The 18,545-nt window shown below is 39.0% G+C and overlaps 1 protein-coding gene across 1 annotated transcript; it reads right to left on the bottom strand.

Annotated features, from left to right (window-relative positions):
• Nucleotides 1-17,340: 17,340 nt before the first annotated feature.
• Nucleotides 17,341-18,327, bottom strand: LOC149194552 (uncharacterized). The gene has a single exon (XM_089407710.1). The coding sequence runs from the start codon at nucleotides 18,325-18,327 to the stop codon at nucleotides 17,341-17,343; it is 987 nt and encodes a 328-aa protein (XP_089263836.1).
• Nucleotides 18,328-18,545: the final 218 nt, after the last annotated feature.

The following is an 18,545-nucleotide window of genomic DNA, read 5'->3' on the forward strand; positions in this document are numbered from 1 at the left end:
TAGAAGAATAACAACTTCTATTCTTCATACCTTTTTCTGAGAACCTAACGTAAACTAATTTATAGAACATAAAATTCTGACTTTGCTTATAGATTTTTAAGAAGAGTTTCAGCGTAAATCACATGTAGAAAACCTTTGTCGACGTGTTTCGAAGTAACTAGTGTGGTTCATCGTCAGGACAAGTTGAGGAGTCAGATCATAGCTGGGAGTTAAATAGGGAGAGCAGATCTTCCAAACAGCTAGGTGGGACCATTAACGATTATATAAAAACGGTTAAATTATATAATAATATTAATTATAGGTCAATAGTAATATGATATACAGTCAAAGTAACTCATTATATTCCTAATAAATAATTCAATAATTTATATAAAATATTAAATCATTGAATCTTGTATTATTTTATTTTTATTTTTAAAATTCAATAATTTATATATTATAATATATTATATATTTGAATTTTATATTATTTTATTTACAAATTTTATTGGTAATTAAACTAATTAATTTAATTATTTAAGTTCTGAAGGTTAAGTAAAGGGGTATCCATAACATTTTATTAAAAATATTATTTGCTTATTATTATTTATTTTTTAATTCTTTTTAATTTATTTAAACATTTAAATCCAATAAGGAAATATATAGTCAATTTAGGTAAAGTAAAAGGGTAATTTATTTATTTGGAAATAATAATAATTACTAAATAGAATTAATAAATTATTTTTAATTGTTAGTTAAAAAATATTTAGTTTAACTGTTAATTAAAAATATTTATTTTTAATTGTTAGTTAAAATAAATAAATAAATAAAAATAATAATAATAATTTTGGATGAAGGTAAGGGTAAAGAACATAAAATCAAAAATTATAAGAGAAGCCATCTAATAGATCTAGGGATGATAATATTAAGATATTATTGATAAGATATTATTAATAAAAATATTAGAACGAGAATCAAAAATTAAAAACGAGATGGTCAAGAACATTACCAAAAATTAACTAAAGGAGAAACCTAGGAGGATTGAAAAAAAATATAATTAGAGCAAATAAAGAAAGAAATATACACTTCAATAAAATGGGTTATTCGAAATCAATAATATAATATTACAACAATTACACATGAGTTAATCTCCTTATACTTGAAAAAAAAAATTAAAAAGAAAAAATGCACAACACATTGAGACAAATAATATTTAAAAAAAATTAGAACAAAGATAGGACATATAATTAATTAATTAATTATATATATATATATATATATATATATAATAAATACCATATATAAATTTAAAAAAATCATATTAACTTATTTTTAATTATTTACCAAATTTATATATAATTATAATTATAATTATCCTAAATTTAATGATATACAATATAAGCTTACATTTATTATGACTAACCTAACTCAACTATCTTTCCCAAAAATTGTGAAACATATTCCCTATAAGTTATAAATGTGAACGTGAATAGGACGCAATATATATGTCACTAAACACTAATTAGATCATAACATACTTATTCCTAGTATCTTGTTGCGGACTTAGAAGAAATGATTTTTCATTTCTTAGTATGCCCTCTAAGGAACAAACAGATAACATATATTTTGAACACTTGTTACAAACAATTCTCAAATTCTTCACCTGGTGTTTGGTCAATGTTTAACTAGTGTTTAAAAATATTTCAAACACTTAAGGCAAAGAATTCCCAAATTATTTCACTAGTGGTCATTCAATGTATAATTTATGTTTGAAAATAAAATTTGGATTTTATTTGGACCCATTTTTAGAGTCATTTCTCTTTCTCAACTCTTAAGTCAAAACACTTAGCAATCATTTCACTCTTATTAAATTAATCATTAGTAAATTTATAATATTAATCTTAAGGTTTATAATATTAATTTTGTTGTTTATAATATTAATCATAAAGTTTATAATATTGCTCCTAAAGTTTAATATTAATCCTAAAGTTTATAATCTTAGGATTTATGGCAATCAAAATCCACATATCCATGCTACATAGAGATCATTTGTGTAGCCCGGAGAATTGGACCATACCCACTACGTGTTGGTGCTATAAGAGCGTCAGTAAGGCATGGACATGTAAAAGGAGCAACTGCTAATTCCCCTTTCAAATTTATATATAATAAGAAGCGCCATAAATTCATTTGTAAAACTTAGCATTAGGAAGGATTCTCTCAATCATAACCCTTTACCTCGTTTGACATAAACTCTGGCCCTTGCTTCATATGGCAACCTAATTCATCCCTTCCCTATAAAAGGTTGTGATGCTTATACGGGCGCTTCTACCTAAAATGGTGCTTTGACTGAGTCAACTGCAGCATCTGTTAGTGGATTAGCGGCCCTACCGGTAGTGAATGTGAAACAAAATGGTAAGTAATAAACGAATTGTTGTTTAGTTTGCTGCTATTTTTTTATTTAATTTTTAAAGCATTAATTATATTTATTTATTTATGTTAGTCAAATCCTCTCCCAGGTATAAAAATTCGGAGTTGTCTTTAGTGCGACTTTTTGAAAGCTTTTACAGTGGGTTTCTCTGGTCAAATTTCTCTAAAATCCGACAGGAATTTATTAAAATCACAAGCTTGATGGGTAATCCTATGCAATCGAAGTGCCCTAGGGGTTTTCCAGGGTGTTGAATCCATATATACAGTCAAAAAACTAGTTAAAATAACACAAATCAAGATTTCACCTCAAATTTTTCCACCGAATTTCGACACTGGAAAGTCCAAAAAGTCGCACTAAAGACAACTCCTAAAAAATCAACATACTTGTAAAAATTGCATTTATGTTTTTCACGACTTTCGAGAAAATCATATACACTAACAATGGAATAAAACGTCATAGTCTCTCTTTTTCTGTGAGGTGACCATTATGATTGCTAAAATATAAAACAAGTTTTAAAGATATGATTATGTTCGCAAATCAAAATTATTAAATATATGATTATGCTCATTACTTGCTTAATATCCAAATAAACATATACTTCTATGAAATTAAACACATAGCTCCAATCTCAATCTTTTCAACTTTAATAATGGAGACCACTCACCCAATCTTCGTATGGTCTTCATCATAATGACTTTCTTTTTCTTCATTGGAAGATAATTCCCAAATATTTTCCACTTGTTGTCGACTTGTCCATTCGTATATCTCTTAATTGTTTTTTTACTCTAACTTAATTATAATTAAACTAAGCAAGAGTATTTAGAATGCAACCTTTGTTTAGATATGGAAATTAGTTCATACTTCTCAAAATTCAATAATTAAACTAAGCGACTCGGAACACTAACTATGCAACCTTGTTTCCAAGTTACAAATCAAATCAAATATAAAATCAACTCAACTAAATTTAATCAAATATAAAATCAACTAAACTAAATTTAATATAAAATCAACTAAACTAAATTTAGTAAGTCAACTGAACTAAATTTGGTTTTTAGGCCCGATGTTTAGGTCGAGAATATCACAAGCCAAGCATCAGGGTTTATTAATTTCAAAGTTACAAATCAAGTCTAAAGTCAACCAATTATAAAGTAGAGGGGAAGCCCACAAGCTATCGACATGACCTGTCGGTTTGTGTTCTCGACCTTGGGAAAAATGAACACTTAAATAGGATTTTTGCTGAACGATGTGGGACATGTCACATATTTGCATGATAAAAGTATTTTCACAGTTTCCAAAATGCATCACCATAAAAGTAGTTATAATTCATAAAAGTAGTTATAATTCATGCACGTAGATCGAGATCGAGATCGACTTTCATGATGAGGTTTCGCAGTTCAGTTGTAAATTTGTTCTTTGGCAATGAGAGGCTTTTGTATTCCAAGTGAAATTTTTGGATTCAACTGTTCTTTGGTAGCCTTGTCGGGCTCACCATTTCATGCCAATGATAGTAATGGTGGTCTGCTTGGGAGAAAAGGTCGTTCAAGTGGTGGGGCTTCCACGAGAGGAATGACAGTTCACCGATGGTGCTTCCATTATCGCCAGCATTTCCTCAGGATCCTCGTTATATCTGCAGTTATCATTATGAGGTCATTGTAACTAATTATAGGACTTTGAAGATCATCTTGGTCAAAAAGGGTGTTCAACTATGATGAACGGATGAACTGCTTACTATGCATGTTGAATTCAGGAATATTTTTTTAGCTTTTTTGCATACACACTTGTCTTGGTTCTCATATGCTTATTTTTGCATACACAGTTGTCTTGGTTCTCATATGCTTATTTTGCAGCATGTTTTTTTATTTGGCATGGAGCATAGAAGCTAATTACTTTGTATGGTTAATGATGATGCATTATTATTATATATAGCCTCACAGGTCGAGGAGGAAGTTCAATTTATTACATTCTCAGTAGTAATATCTGGTGCAAGTAATTGTCATAGCTAGAGCATGCTAAAGTATGCTATAAGCTTTTACAAGAAGTCTTGTTTCTGGTCCATAGCAAAAGTGATCAAATTCCAAATTATATTTCTGTGTGTTGGACATTGTAATGAGACATATAGCAATTAAAGAACATAATCGTGGTGATATTCCTTCTCTCATTTCTAATCCCAATGAACGAACAAGATCTATAAGAGAATTTTCGTGGGTATAAAGAAATAAAATGTCAAATTTTATATCTATGTTAGTAATTATTTACTTGACAATCTCTATGATGTTGAACGAGCAAGAGATTATTTTGATGGAATTGTTTTTAGTGTGATTTTTTGGATTTTTGGTGCCAGAAGCAGAAAAATTTGAGATGAAATTATGATTTGTGTTATCTAAATTGATTTTTTTATTATATAAATGGATTCAACGCCATGGAAATTTTTTTGGGCACTTGGATTGTGCAGGGGTTACCTTATCAAACTTGTGATTTCAATAAATTCTTGTCAGATTTTAGAGAAAAATCAGAAAAACCCACCCGAAAAACTTCAAAAAATAACACTAATTTTTATTTTTTTTACAAAGTCGGGTGCTATTGTTATAGACATTTTTGTGCCTTATAGCATTGAGCATGAAATGTCCATAATCTAAGGGATCCAAATTCCCTAAACATGTTGTTCCTACCCCTAGAGGAACAAGGCTAACAAACCACAGCAATTCACAGAAGTTCTCCACCAGAAACTGCTCAAAAACAAGTCAATTTAGGATCAGTTCAGAGGCTCCACTAGCTGTCTTCGCTGAAATGCAAACCCTGAACTGGCTACCTGCACTGCGACGCAGGTAGAAGCACTACCCAGGTGCGCTGAACGAGAGTTGACAAGTGGCAAGTTCATTCCTCAAGGTGTCAAGACCCAGGAAGCTTCCAGAATCTTCCTCAATGACACTTGCCTCAGTGAATTCGACTAGTGATGAGTAAGAGGTTCTAAATCTCCAAGTGGAAGCAAGAACCTCCAAGTGGATACAAGAACTGACAGAGGGAGAGGACACTAGTCAGATCTCAAGCTGACTCATCCTCTCTCCAAACATCTATATATGGATCTCTCCTCCGTGAGATCTAGAGGCTGGAATTTTGTTATTGCAAAGAATTGCTGTTGGTTTGAGATTGGAATCATTGGGTGTTTAATGCTTTGAAGGGGGTTAAGATAGGAATTCCATTTGCTGGGAAGGAGATGTTGGATTGGAGCCTTCTTGGTTGTATCTCTTCCTGAACCTTGTTATTCATCAATAAAGCTATCTTGGTTTCTCCTATATACTGGTGTATCTTTGATGTATGATTGCATTAGTATGTTTAGTTTATTTCTAATCCTGAACTAGTTATGAATATGAATCTATGTCTTTGTAGTGTTCTCTTCTTGTGATCTTGCAGAGACCTGTTGAAGCTAGGCGAGCGAGAAAACAAGTAGCTGGGAACTCCCAAAGAGAAGAGACATCGGATCGAGGGACAAACGGAAGACACCGGTTAGTCCATCCATCTCTCTTCATTCTTAATTCATAAAGGAAGAATACTAGAATAGCTGTCTCTGTTTGTTGCTAAGGCACTGTCACACCTTAGGTGGATAGGATCGTCCTGCATAGGCATTTTTCCCCACAACAAATTGGCGACTCCGCTGGGGAGATCTGTTTAGTCATTTTATTTGTGTCTCTATCATTGTTTGTTTCATAGACTCAACAGCAACAATCAAACTGCATCTGCTCTTCTCAGATGCAAAGTAGACAGTTGCTGCTTTGATCCAATCACTGGATTTGTCTATGATATGAACAATGGACTCACAAATGATTTGATGATCCTTTGTGATAGATCTTAGTACTCCCTCAAAGCATCCCTTTGATTGTACCTTGCTTGTTGCTTTTATTTGGCCTGAAACCGTAGATTAATCAGCAAAATGTGACCCAGAACCCAGTGAGAAACTCTCGTTTCTCCTTCAGCGCGACCCCTGTGAAGAGGTTCTGCATTTCAACGCAGGTCCCGTGAAGGCTACCTGCGCTGAATGTCAAAACCCCTGTGTTGAGGTTGCGCTGAACCAGTTTGGCCTTGTGCAGCTGGGGTTCTCTGCTCTGTTTTGCCTTGTTTTGATCTCTGATTTTTGCAGCCTGTAACCAGCATAGGTACCAGTCTGATAACTCCTTTTCTCTGCTTAAATTCCGCCTCCTTTTGTACAAAAAGACTGTGAGTGTTTTTATGTGTTTGTGGCGTCACTTACAGTTTTCCTTTGCATGAGTGAAATAATCATCCTGTAGCCCTTGATTCAGATCTGTTGATTGTGATCTTAGGAGAGAGTTCATTGGCTGTTTACAGTTGATTATACATTTGCTTTTGCTTTTGGTTTGAGTTTGTCTCTTTTAAGTGTCGAAACAAGTGTTTATTTCGAAAGTCGTAAAGTGTTGTATTCTCTTCTACCCTTTCTGATTTCGAAAAAGTAAACTTGTTTGTACTTGTCATTTAAAAGCAAATTCAAAGTTGTACAAAAAGCTTTCTTTGTAGGCATCAATACTAAGAAAGCGGAAAACAAACACCTGCATTGTGCATTTTCATCTTGATAGTTTGCATGCTTGATTTAGGAAAAGTGCATTAGAGTGTACTGATTGCTCTTTGAGAAAAGATGGTGTCTTTCTTTTCCCTTTGTAGCTAGGATTTTCAAAGTTGAAAAGATATAAAGCTTGCTTATCATCTTTAGCTTGCATTTAGGACTTGTATCATACATCTCGTGGTGATCCAGAAAGGCAAACTTCTAAAAAGATCAACTTAAAATAAATTGAATGAACTTAACAACGCTTTGCAACATAACGCACAACATAGAGGTCTAGGCTAGAGACGTGTTCCGGCGTCGTAAAGCTTGGTGACTGTCGATCTCGTTGAAGGTGGGTGATTCCTCCTGAGGGACGATAGCGCCAGTACGGATTGTGCTCCCACGTACCGTCGCGTATATATTGGGAGACCCCTATAGGAATAAAACCTTTATCCTTAGGAAGCCGTGTCGGCCGCCCTACTGATCGCAATGCACTGAACACAGCATTCAGGAAGATCGACCGCCCGTACCCTAAAAAGTATTCTGCGGTTTTGCGAAAAGTTTGGCACACCCTCTGCCTAGAACTCCAGAGCAGTTTCTTTTGGCCTTTTTCAGACTCTATAACAGAAAAAGTCCATCCGAGCATTTGTCACTTCGGGCTCGTTAAAACATCGAAGGAGACTAGAGTCATCTTTAGCTTTTTCTCGACTCTCTAAAATTGAAAAAGCAAGTTGTGTCTAAGTGTCGTTAAAAATTTATTTTAAACGGAACAATCACCCTTTATTCCTGCGTTGATCTTTAGGTTGAAAGAATGGAGCCCACCAACCAAGGAATTCCCCTTGGTGGAAATCCTAGTCCCTTCTCCTCTTGGGGAGATGTTGGTGCGCCCCATATGGCCACATTGTCGCTTCCAGGACTGACAATTGGCCTGCCGGTCTGGCTCTTTTCAACCAATGTCGTTCAGAACACCACTATTCCTGAACAGTCGAGTCAACAGTTAGACCAGACCAGAGTCGCCCAGCAGCCTTCTACTTCATCTAAGTCTTCCTCTCCTCCTTCCTCTTCGCTTGACGGAACTGGTAAAACAAAAAACCAAGTTCCTAAGGAGAAGAAGGAAAAGAAGAAGAAAGAGAAGAAGAAGAAGGAGCCAAAAGCGACTGGGGGCAAACAAGTGTCGTCTGACAAAAATCCACACACAGCACTAGCAAGGCCTAAATCGCCATGTGTCATATGCAAGGGAGACCACTTCCACAGAGATTGTCCCTGCATCCCTCAGATACTAAGGGACTGGTCTCCCCGTTTGCACAATTCGGTGACGTCAACCTCTGATAGCCATGTTGACAACACACCGTCAACTAGTGAAAGTGAAGCCACAGGACAGAGAGGGAAAGCTAGATTTCCCTGCAAACTGTGTGAAGGCGACCATGCCATCCACCGTTGTCCCTTCTTAGACGAGGCTAAAAGAGTTTTGGAAGATCGCCCGATTTTACGAGCACAACTTCCTCCTGGATATCAAAAACTCCTGCCAAGTCCTTCACTAGTTGAGAACCCGGCTGGCACACTCAGGTGGTCAGCCGAAGCACCTATCATTGAAGATGAACCGTCTGAATCCATACCTGACGAAAGTCAAAAGGTTGAGGCGGCAGTTGACCCGGTTTTGCCTTCAGAGGCTCTATCTTCAAATGATACCATCACAGAGGAGAATAAAGACGACACTGTCAAAATTCTCTTCATCAACACAGACTCTGACGAACACGGGGGCAATGCACTCATTCCTTTATCGCAGGAAGGAAGTTCGTCGGAGCGATATCCGGCCGTCTATTCGGTCCCACCACCAAGCAACCTAGTTGTATACTTCGACTGGAACCAACTAGGCAGACCCCGGTTACCAGCAAGCATACCATGCAGAATTATCGTCCAAATATACAGAATGGTAATGGCAGGCACCATCATTGATGAGGGGGCATCTGTGAGTATCCTTTCCTCTATTGCTTGGAAAGCGCTTGGTTCGCCAGCGCTTTTGCCTGAAATGAGAAATCTATCAGGCTTTGATAAAGGAACCAGTCGACCTTTAGGAATCCTCCCCAATGTGCCCATAACATTGAAAGGGAAGACCGTTCAAATGAACGTGATGGTCGTTCAAGGACCCTTGGATTATAACCTACTCCTTGGACGAGACTATATATATTGCATGGGAGCCGTCGTCTCCTCACTCTTTAGAGTAATGTGTTTTCCACATGAAGGAAGAGTGGTCAAGCTCGTGGACCAACTTTCATTTCCCGGATCACGCATCGCAAATAGTCATACACCATTCCTAAATGGTCTCTTCGCGCAAGAAGTGTCTCAACCCACGGTCCGTCCTCCTGATGAGCGCGAGTAATCCGGGAGGATATGACTAGAACCCAGGGGGCATGCGTCCTGGTCTGCTTCGGCAAGAAAACTTTGGGTATAGGGTAGGTTTCCGCGGGAGAATATGACTAGTCTGTACCCCGTCTGTCTAGGAAGAGGGGTTATTCTAGAATAAGATTCTTTTGTCAAAGTTATGTGAGTTGGCGGGCTTCGTCGCTCACCTTTGTCTATTTCGGTAGACATTGCCGAGGAAGTGTTTTGTTTGAAAGATTAACGAGACAATCTTTGGGTAACCTGAAAGAGGTAGGCCTCTCTCGGTGAAACAAATGTTTTGACGGAAATGAAGTAGAGGTAACCTTGAAATTGTACTTTATACCTGGGGGCATGCAAACCTTTTGGAGTGCAAGCAAGGGGCGGCTATTTATTTTTTAAATTTTTAGGTCCTCCCTTTAAACCTGTAGGTCTAACCCTTTAAACTCGTAGGATTAGTCGTTTCCGAACTTGCATAACGAAAGGATCCGGAGCAAAGCTTACGTAAGATCTAAGCTCCCTAAAAAATAGCATCTTCAATGAGACATTCTTATCATATGACTGGGTTAATCGAGCAGTTTTAGCACACAGTTCATGCTCGTTAAAAAATAAATGCAAGATCCGAGCAGTTTTAACGCGAACTTCATGCTCGTTAAAAAATAAACATAAGCAATGAGCAAGTGTTTCCACCAGCGTTTAAGCTCATTTTAAAATAAAAAATGAACCACTACCCGGTAAATAACCATTGTGAATGTAACATTATCAGCCATTAAAGCCTTGGTCGTGTTTGCACCGTCACCTCCACTTTTCCATTGGCCGATCGTTCACCTCCATATAATTGTTTACCCATTTTGAGGAACAGCTGCGAAGAGTGATTTCACTAGCCATCCTTGTGACACTACCGTGATTGGAAAATTCCAACCTGTACCTGGAATCAGCTGCTAACCCATTTTATCACTCGTTCCTCAAAAGACGAGTCTTCTTTAAGCTCTTTTCATCTGACTCATAAAATATGAAAAGATTGCCGAGTTTTGGCCTTCCAGTTCGTTAAAGCGACCGGAAGTGCTATCCCTCCTCTAGATTTTAATCTTTTTGGACCTGAGGGATTATTGCACAAAAAGATCGAGCGCTTGTTTTGTTCGGCTCGTTAAAACTATCGAAAACTCATCCCTTCTGTATTGTTTTATACTTTTTCGGACTTAAGGGATTAGATGACGAAAAAGGAACTTTGGAGTTATCTTTACGTACCTTTTCAGACTCTCTAAAAATGAAAAGGGACCGAGTTGTCTTTGTCGTTAGACTCGTTAAAATCATTAAATAGCGACAAACTTGTCTTTAGACGAGAACGAGTTTCACTATCGCTAGGCTCGTTAAAACATAGCGATGGGCTTGCCCGAAGGGCAGGTTATAGAACAAGCATATGTTATCCTCCTCAAGCTTGACAAAAATAAAGAGGTACTGGTCAGCAATGACTGGGGAAAAATTGGGAGAAACTCAAGAAAACTTTGATGGTAGCAAGTTGCTCTTGAACATGACACTTTTCCTCCGTACCACAATCGGGTTGGGTTGTTTCATTCACCGGTCACATCACCATGGTCTCGCCATACCATCCATATTTGGGGTAATGCTACCAATCCATCGCATCAATGTCGCCATATGTTCAAGAGAAGTCATTCAGAGAAGTCAACCGTGTCCCATCCACTGCCGTACATTATCCTTCATCCTTTCATGACCGCCACCCTGAATCATATGTCACAGATCGTTTTCACCTCCATCAAAATCATTAGCTCCATTCCGTGTCATTGATGTGGGATTCATTAAGGCCCTCCTTTGACGGATCGCTTCTTGTCGACATCAGCTCATTATCCAAGAAGTTGATCTAGGAACAACCCCTTCAGTACTTTGAAGCTTGCATGCCTCAATGGCAAGTTTCTCACTTCCGACGACAGGTATACATCAATGACCTTCGACCGAAAGATTTTGCATGGTGTTCGACGCCAAGTCCTTTATTCACACCACGTGAATTGTACTACAGTACCTTGAGGGTCATTATCATTATCGGTGATTCCTCTCGCGCTTTTTAACGGTTTACCTCATTGACCGGTAATCAAGCGATGTCTTTCCATGTTCGACTTCAGAACATTTCTCCCATGGATCGACTTGTACTTAGAGTGAAGATCGAACGAGTTTGAAGACCCCGGATCTAGTTTCATCCATCCGGGCTGCGATATATATTCAGGAAAGATAAAGACATTTGACATGTACATCATTGCAGCAGATAATCATCCTACCCAAAGGATGATAATTTCATCAAAATTATCAGTCTACCATCAGACGATTGTCTGTTCTATGTACAGAAAAATGAATTTATAAAGCTGAGCATGGGAATGCCCGCCTCAGCTAGATCATGAAAGCAGTATGAAAAATAATGTATTGTATTGTATCTTATTACAGGTCTCCTCCCAGCATTGGATGAACTTCAGATCCTCCTGATAAAGCATTTCACCCGATAAACGGCCTCATACTTTAGGGGGCAACTGTTATAGACATTTTTGTGCCTTACAGCATTGAGCATGAAATTTCCATAATCTAAGGGATCCAAAGTCCCTAAACATGTTGTTCCTACCCCTAGAGGAACAAGGCTAACAAACCACAGCAATTCACAGAAGTTCTCCACCAGAAACTGCTAAAAAACAAGTCAATTCAGGATCAGTTCAGAGGCTCCACTAGCTGTCTTCGCTGAAATGCAAACCCTGAACTGGCTACCTGCACTGCAACGCAGGTAGAAGCACTACCCAGGTGTGCTGAACGAGAGTTGACAAGTGGCAAGTTCATTCCTCAAGGTGTCAAGACCCAGGAAGCTTCCAGAATCTTCCTCAATGACACTTGCCTCAGTGAATTCGACTAGTGATGAGTAAGAGGTTCTAAATCTCCAAGTGGAAGCAAGAACCTCCAAGTGGATACAAGAACTGACAGAGGGAGAGGACACTAGTCAGATCTCAAGCTGACTCATCCTCTCTCCAAACATCTATATATGGATCTCTCCTCCATGAGATCTAGAGGCTGGAATTTTGTTATTGCAAAGAATTGCTGTTGGTTTGAGATTGGAATCATTGGGTGCTTAATGCTTTGAAGGGGGTTAAGATAGGAATTCCATTTGCTGGGAAGGAGATGCTGGATTGGAGCCTTCTTGGTTGTATCTCTTCCTGAACCTTGTTATTCATCAATAAAGCTATCTTGGTTTCTCCTATATACTGGTGTATCTTTGATGTATGATTGCATTAGTATGTTTGGTTTATTTCTAATCCTGAACTAGTTATGAATATGAATCTATGTCTTTGTAGTGTTCTCTTCTTGTGATCTTGCAGAGACCTGTTGAAGCTGGGCGAGCGAGAAAACAAGTAGCTGGGAACTCCCAAAGAGAAGAGACATCGGATCGAGGGACAAACGAAAGACACCGGTTAGTCCATCCATCTCTCTTCATTCTTAATTCATAAAGGAATAATACTAGAATAGCTGTCTCTGTTTGTTGCTAAGGCACTGTCACACCTTAGGTGGATAGGATCGTCCTGCATAGGCATTTTTCCCCACAACAGCTATATTAAGGTCTGAAATAAAATAGAGGAGTCAGATCTCCGAAGATACAATAAATGCCAGATACAGCCTGGGTCAATAGAGTTACAAATTGAGACTCTCTCTATTACCCTTTTCCTACTTGTTCTGATTCTAAAACTACTATAGCTGCTATAGATTCTTACGAACTGTCATAACCAAAATTTACATTTAAAGACAATTTTAGTCGATTTCGATATGGCTAATTTGTCTTGCAGGAGACTCCTCCGGGTTCGGGTCCGCTTCTAGTCGTTTGGCACTTGAGGAGCTGGGTGCCGCTTTGTTTCGTTTATCCATCATCCATTGCAGTATTGAAATTGATTCTTCTGCATGGCTGCAGCGATTTGCTAAATGACGAAACTGTTCATGCAATGAAGACACCCTGTGCAAAAACAGATCTATTTCAGCTCTGTATTTTTCATTCAGAATGTGGTTCTGGTCTTCCAGCCTTGTTTCGAGGATCTTTTGCTGATTCTCCAAAATGCGCTGTTGGGCTCTAACTTCTTCGAGTTCTGCTTGCAAATCTGAACAATGCAGGCAATCTTCACTTCGGTCCATTGGGATTGATAAGGGGGTAAAGAAACAGGAAGGAGGGAGCAGAGTGGTAAAAACGCGGCAGTCAAACAGAGCGGGGGAGATAAGAAGGGCAGCGGGAATTAAGATTAGAAGAAGAGACCAGGTAGCACATAAAGCAGGGGAAGTATACAGAGGAGCGGACTTTGGGGCGCTATGGATGAGAAGCGCAGCATAAATCCAGATCAGCTGAGAGGAGCATCTGCTTGCTATACTCCAGACATTCGAACCCGAGCAATCGCTGAGATTAAGACAGAGTAGAGGGAGCTTTCTGCAAGAACCAGGGGACAAGAGAGGCTTACAGTGGGAAAGAGAGGGATTCACGAAAGAGAGTAAGATAGTGCCAGAGAAGGGAAGAGAGATGTTAATTATATAGCAGAGCTGGGGATAAATTAGGCGGGATCCAGAATGACTAGTCACGGGAGGCTGAAGGGGAGTCTGCTGGCGAATCTGAAAAGAGTCCAAGAGTCTCAGAGAAACAAATATGGTGAAAGATATGCCGGCGGGCATGATGAAGTTAACCTGATTGTTGTGTCTTCTGCAGTCGTCGCGTCCATGTATTACCCCTATGCTGATGACAGTCTAGTTGCCGGCCCAATAAAAAGGACAATTATCAGGCTTGACACCGGATTTAATCTTGAAGCGGGAGATATCCATTGAGGTCATGGCAGAAATTGGATCGATTCCCTGGAGTTGCATCTGAAGGTGTCGGCGGGTCTTCCACACGCGTTGTTGGCGTGTTCATCCGCCTTTTTGTTGAGATTTCGAAGGATATGGAAATATTTGATGTCATCCATCATATGATGAAGGATATGGTTTCGTTTATTTACTTGTTGAAGCAGAATGTTGGGGGAGTTTTGCTGCTGCGCCATTAATCGGATTATGATTGAGGAATCCCCAAATACCTGAGCTTTTTTAATTCCCATTTTGCCTAACTGGGTTAGACCTTGGAACAAAGCCAGAGCTTCAGCTCTGTTGTTCGAGACTTCCCCAAGACTCCACTTGTAGTGGAGGATGCATTCCCCTTTGGGGTTTGTGATCAATCCCCCTGCTCCAGCTATCCCAGGATTCAATTTGGAAGCCCCATCGAAAAAAAGGGAATAGCAGTTACTCTTTTGAATCCAATTGGCGAAGTCCTGCTCTTTTAGTCTGATTTTCCAAGACTTGATTTCTTCTTTGTTCTGAGCTTCTCTCCTATTGCCTTCTGGTACTTTGCACTGCCTGTGCAAGATATAACTAATTATGTCTCGCTCCTCAACACTGTACTATGTAGCATCGATTTTGCCTTTGGTGTTGTTTGAGATAGTTTCCAAGGCAAGAGTTTTGGCTTTGTTGCATGTGGTTCGAGTATTTGTACTCTTATCTTGAAAAAAAAAATTGTTCCTGGCAAGCCAGATTCGCCACAGCAAGGTGTGGGGAAGAGCATTCCATACTCTTTTCACCAAGTGATTTCTTTTTTCTTTCCAAGGACAACTTTTCCTCCACTTGTATATTGTCTCTGCTATGGTATTCTGAGGGTCCCAGTTTATAGCTCCAATGAGAGACATCTTTCTCCAGCAATCGGCAGCAAATGGACATTCTATGAATAGATGATACATCGTCTCTTCAGCTTGGCAGCAGTTGGGACATCTGGAGGGTCCATTGATACCCCTTCTTCTTAAATTTTCTGCTGTTAAAATTTTGCCTCTCAGAAGAAGCCATATGAAGAATTTTATTTTTGGGATAGATTCTGCTCTCCAAGCTAATTTCCAATGAGGCCATATATTGAATTGGTAGGTGTTGCTGCAAATTTGTTGATGGCCTGCTTTGATTGTGTATTCGGTCCCAAAAGAATCCCAACAAAAGCTATCTGCTTCATTTTCTTTAATAGGGGCTTTGTTGTGAAGAAGGGTCTTTAGGCAGCTGAGGTTGGGCTCTAATGCGATAGGAATTTCAAGGAAGGTCCAGCCTATCCAGGTACGGGAGTGAGGATCCCAACTGGAGATTTGGGCTAGATTGTAAATACCTTCCTCGTTAAGAAACTTGATGATTGGCTTGGCTTCTTTGTGCGTATTCAGAGGCTAGTGTCCCAATATTTTATCAACCCCAAAGTTTATGCTATCTCCTCCCCCTGGGACTTTTGATATATTCTGGATCATCATAGGCAGAGACTGTTTGCATAACCTCCAGATTTTGGTTGAGTCTCTATTTGGAATATTGGATTCAAGAAGCTACTGCCTGGGAAAGCTTAGATATTTGACCTCCAATACTCTTTTCCACCACATTGGAGGCCCTGTTATTAGCCTCCAAACAATTTTCGCACCAAAAGCCAAATTCAAGAATTTTGGTGCTCTTATGCCAAGTCCTCCTCTTTCTTGAGTCTGTATAACCTACTTCCATTTGACTAAAATAAACTTGCTTTTGTCGCTCTTACCCCCTTGCCATAGGAATTGGCGAAGGGCAGCTTCCAATTTATGATGAAAGATGGCAGGAGCCTGATATAAAGAGAAACGATAAAGAGGTAAGGAGGTGATACCTGACTTAAGGAGAATGAGTCTGCCCGCAGGATTGAGCCATATTGTTCCCCATTGTTGCACTTTCCTTTTTACTTTATCTATGATCCCATTCCAGGTATCAGCTTTCAAAGGTCCCAGACTAACTGGCATGCCCAGGTATGAAAAATGGGTCCAATCGATTTTACAAGGAACCCCGAAAATGTTGGCAATGCTGTGGATAGTTTGATTTGTCGTATTCCATCCATAGATACAGCTTTTGAGCTGATTTACCAGTCCTCCCGAGTAATCCATAAACTGATCTAGTAATTTCTTGAACCTTTTTGCAATTGTGATGGAGGCGCCTCCTATTAGCAGGGTATCATCAACGAACTGGGAGTGGTTAATATTTTTAACTCCAGTCCCATAATTGATGCCAGTTATGAGTCCAACTCTCCTGTTGTGATCCAGAGCTTGACTGAAAGATTCTGCCATAAGAATGAAAAGGTAGGGGGAGAGAGGACATCCCTGTCTTAGACCCCGAGAGGATTAGAAGGCTTCACATGGTCTACCATTGATCAAGGGGGATATCCAGGGACCGGATATGCATGCTGCAATGAGATTAATGAAGAAGGTTCTGAAGCCCATCTTTGTAAGGACAAAAAATAAGAAGGAATGCTTAACTCTGTCAAAGGCATTCGCTAGGTCAAGCTTTAAGACAAATCCTTTTTCTTTTCTGGATAGACTTGAATGGATGGCTTCTTGGACGAGAAGGATGGAGTCAGTGATATGTCTGTTCGGCAAAAAGCCTCCTTGGTTTTCAGATATCAAGGAGGGAAGAAGGGGTTTTAATCTTGTGGCTAAAATTTTTGTTAGGATTTTGTATGAAGAATTGCAAAGGGATATGGGTCTAAATCTGGAGAAGGAAGAAGGGCGGTTTTCTTTGGGGATGAGGGCTAAGAATGTAGAGTTGGTGAATCCTCCAATCTTCCTTTTTCTTTGGACCCATCGGATCATCTTAGACAAGTCTTTTTTTATCACTTTCCAGTATTCGCTGTAGAAACAAATAGGGAAACCGTCAGGCCCTGGCGATTTATCAGGATGCAAAGACCAGATTGCTCTTTTGATTTCTTCTTCTTCGATATCTTTGTTGATGCTATCATTCATTTCCTTTGTAACTCCTTTGGGCATGTGCTTAAGCAAGTCGGCATAGTCTTTTATTCCTTTATCCTCAGTCAGCAGGTCCTTATAGTGTTTAGAAGCTGCCTTCTTTATAGCCTCTTGAGTATTATGCTGATTTCCTTCACTATCCAGGATTGTATTGACATTGTTTCTAGGCTTCCAGGCTATGGCCTGTTTGTGAAAGTAAGCAGTGTTTTATCTCCCTCTTGAAGCCATAATTGTCTGGATTTTATACGCCATTTGATTTCTTCTTCCCTATTTATTCTGCTCAGCTGTTCATATAATTCACTTTCTTGCTCTTTGCTTTGGTGTGTTAATCCATGTTCTTCAATTCTTGCCTGCACTTCTTCTAGCTCATTTTTAACTCTCTTTTTGTTCTCCTCTGGTTCTTGGTATCTCTCTTTGGCCCAATCTTTTAAAGCCTTCTTGGTTCTTTTTAATTTCGTTTCCCAAATGAAACTAGGCGAGCCTTCCACATGCTGGATCCACGTTTCCTTAACAATTTCTCTGACCGCAGGTATCTGATTCCAAAGAGGGCTGAATTTGAATGGAATGGGCCCAAGAGGGCGGTGGTTTTCCAGAGTTAAGGTGATTGGGTAATGATCAGAGGCAGATGTGCTGAGGACATTAGAGTATCCTACAGAGAAATTTGAGAGGAGCGATATGTTAACTAAAAACCTGTCTAATCTTTCCATTATATTGCCACTGCCAATTCTGCGATTGCTCCAGGTATATCTGCGATTTTTGGGAATGATATCCACTAAATCGTTGTCCTGGATGATGTCCTCCAGGCGCTCTCTAAACGGATCTGTAGTAAAAGTGCCTCCCCTTTTTTCATTTGCATGCAGTATTAGATTAAAATCACCTGCAATTATAATATTTGGATTGCTTTCTCCATCAATGCTATTTTTCAAGTCATCCCAACAAGTTTCCTTTTCTCTATAGTGATTGGGTACATAAACATTGTAAATGGTCACTGTCTGGCTGCTTGTGTTGCTGTCGAGAGCAGTTCTAATCCAGTTCTGATGAGAATTTGCTGCAGTGCAAGTCCATTTGCTGCTGTCCCAAATGGTAGCAATGCCTCCCGAGGCTCCTCTAGATTCGCTGATGTTGCCCGTGAATCTCTTCTGTTGTTCTATAATTTTTTTCATTTCATGTTGATCTTGTTTTGTTTCTTGTATCAACATTATTTCTGGCTTCTCATTGTGAATCAGATCTCTGAGGGCTGCAATTTTAGAGGGGTGCCCTAAACCCCTGCTATTCCATGAAAGGATTTTCAACATGGCGCATTGGGTGTGCGAAGAGGTGCTCGCCTCTCTTGGTCTTTACCACTTATTTCTTTCTCTTGATGTCCATGGATAAAGGATTC

Source organism: Pinus tabuliformis, chromosome 2_2, assembly GCF_031772625.1.
Source record: "Pinus tabuliformis cultivar Carrire ecotype Pingquan chromosome 2_2, CPIR1, whole genome shotgun sequence".
Lineage (NCBI taxonomy): Eukaryota > Viridiplantae > Streptophyta > Pinopsida > Pinales > Pinaceae > Pinus > Pinus tabuliformis.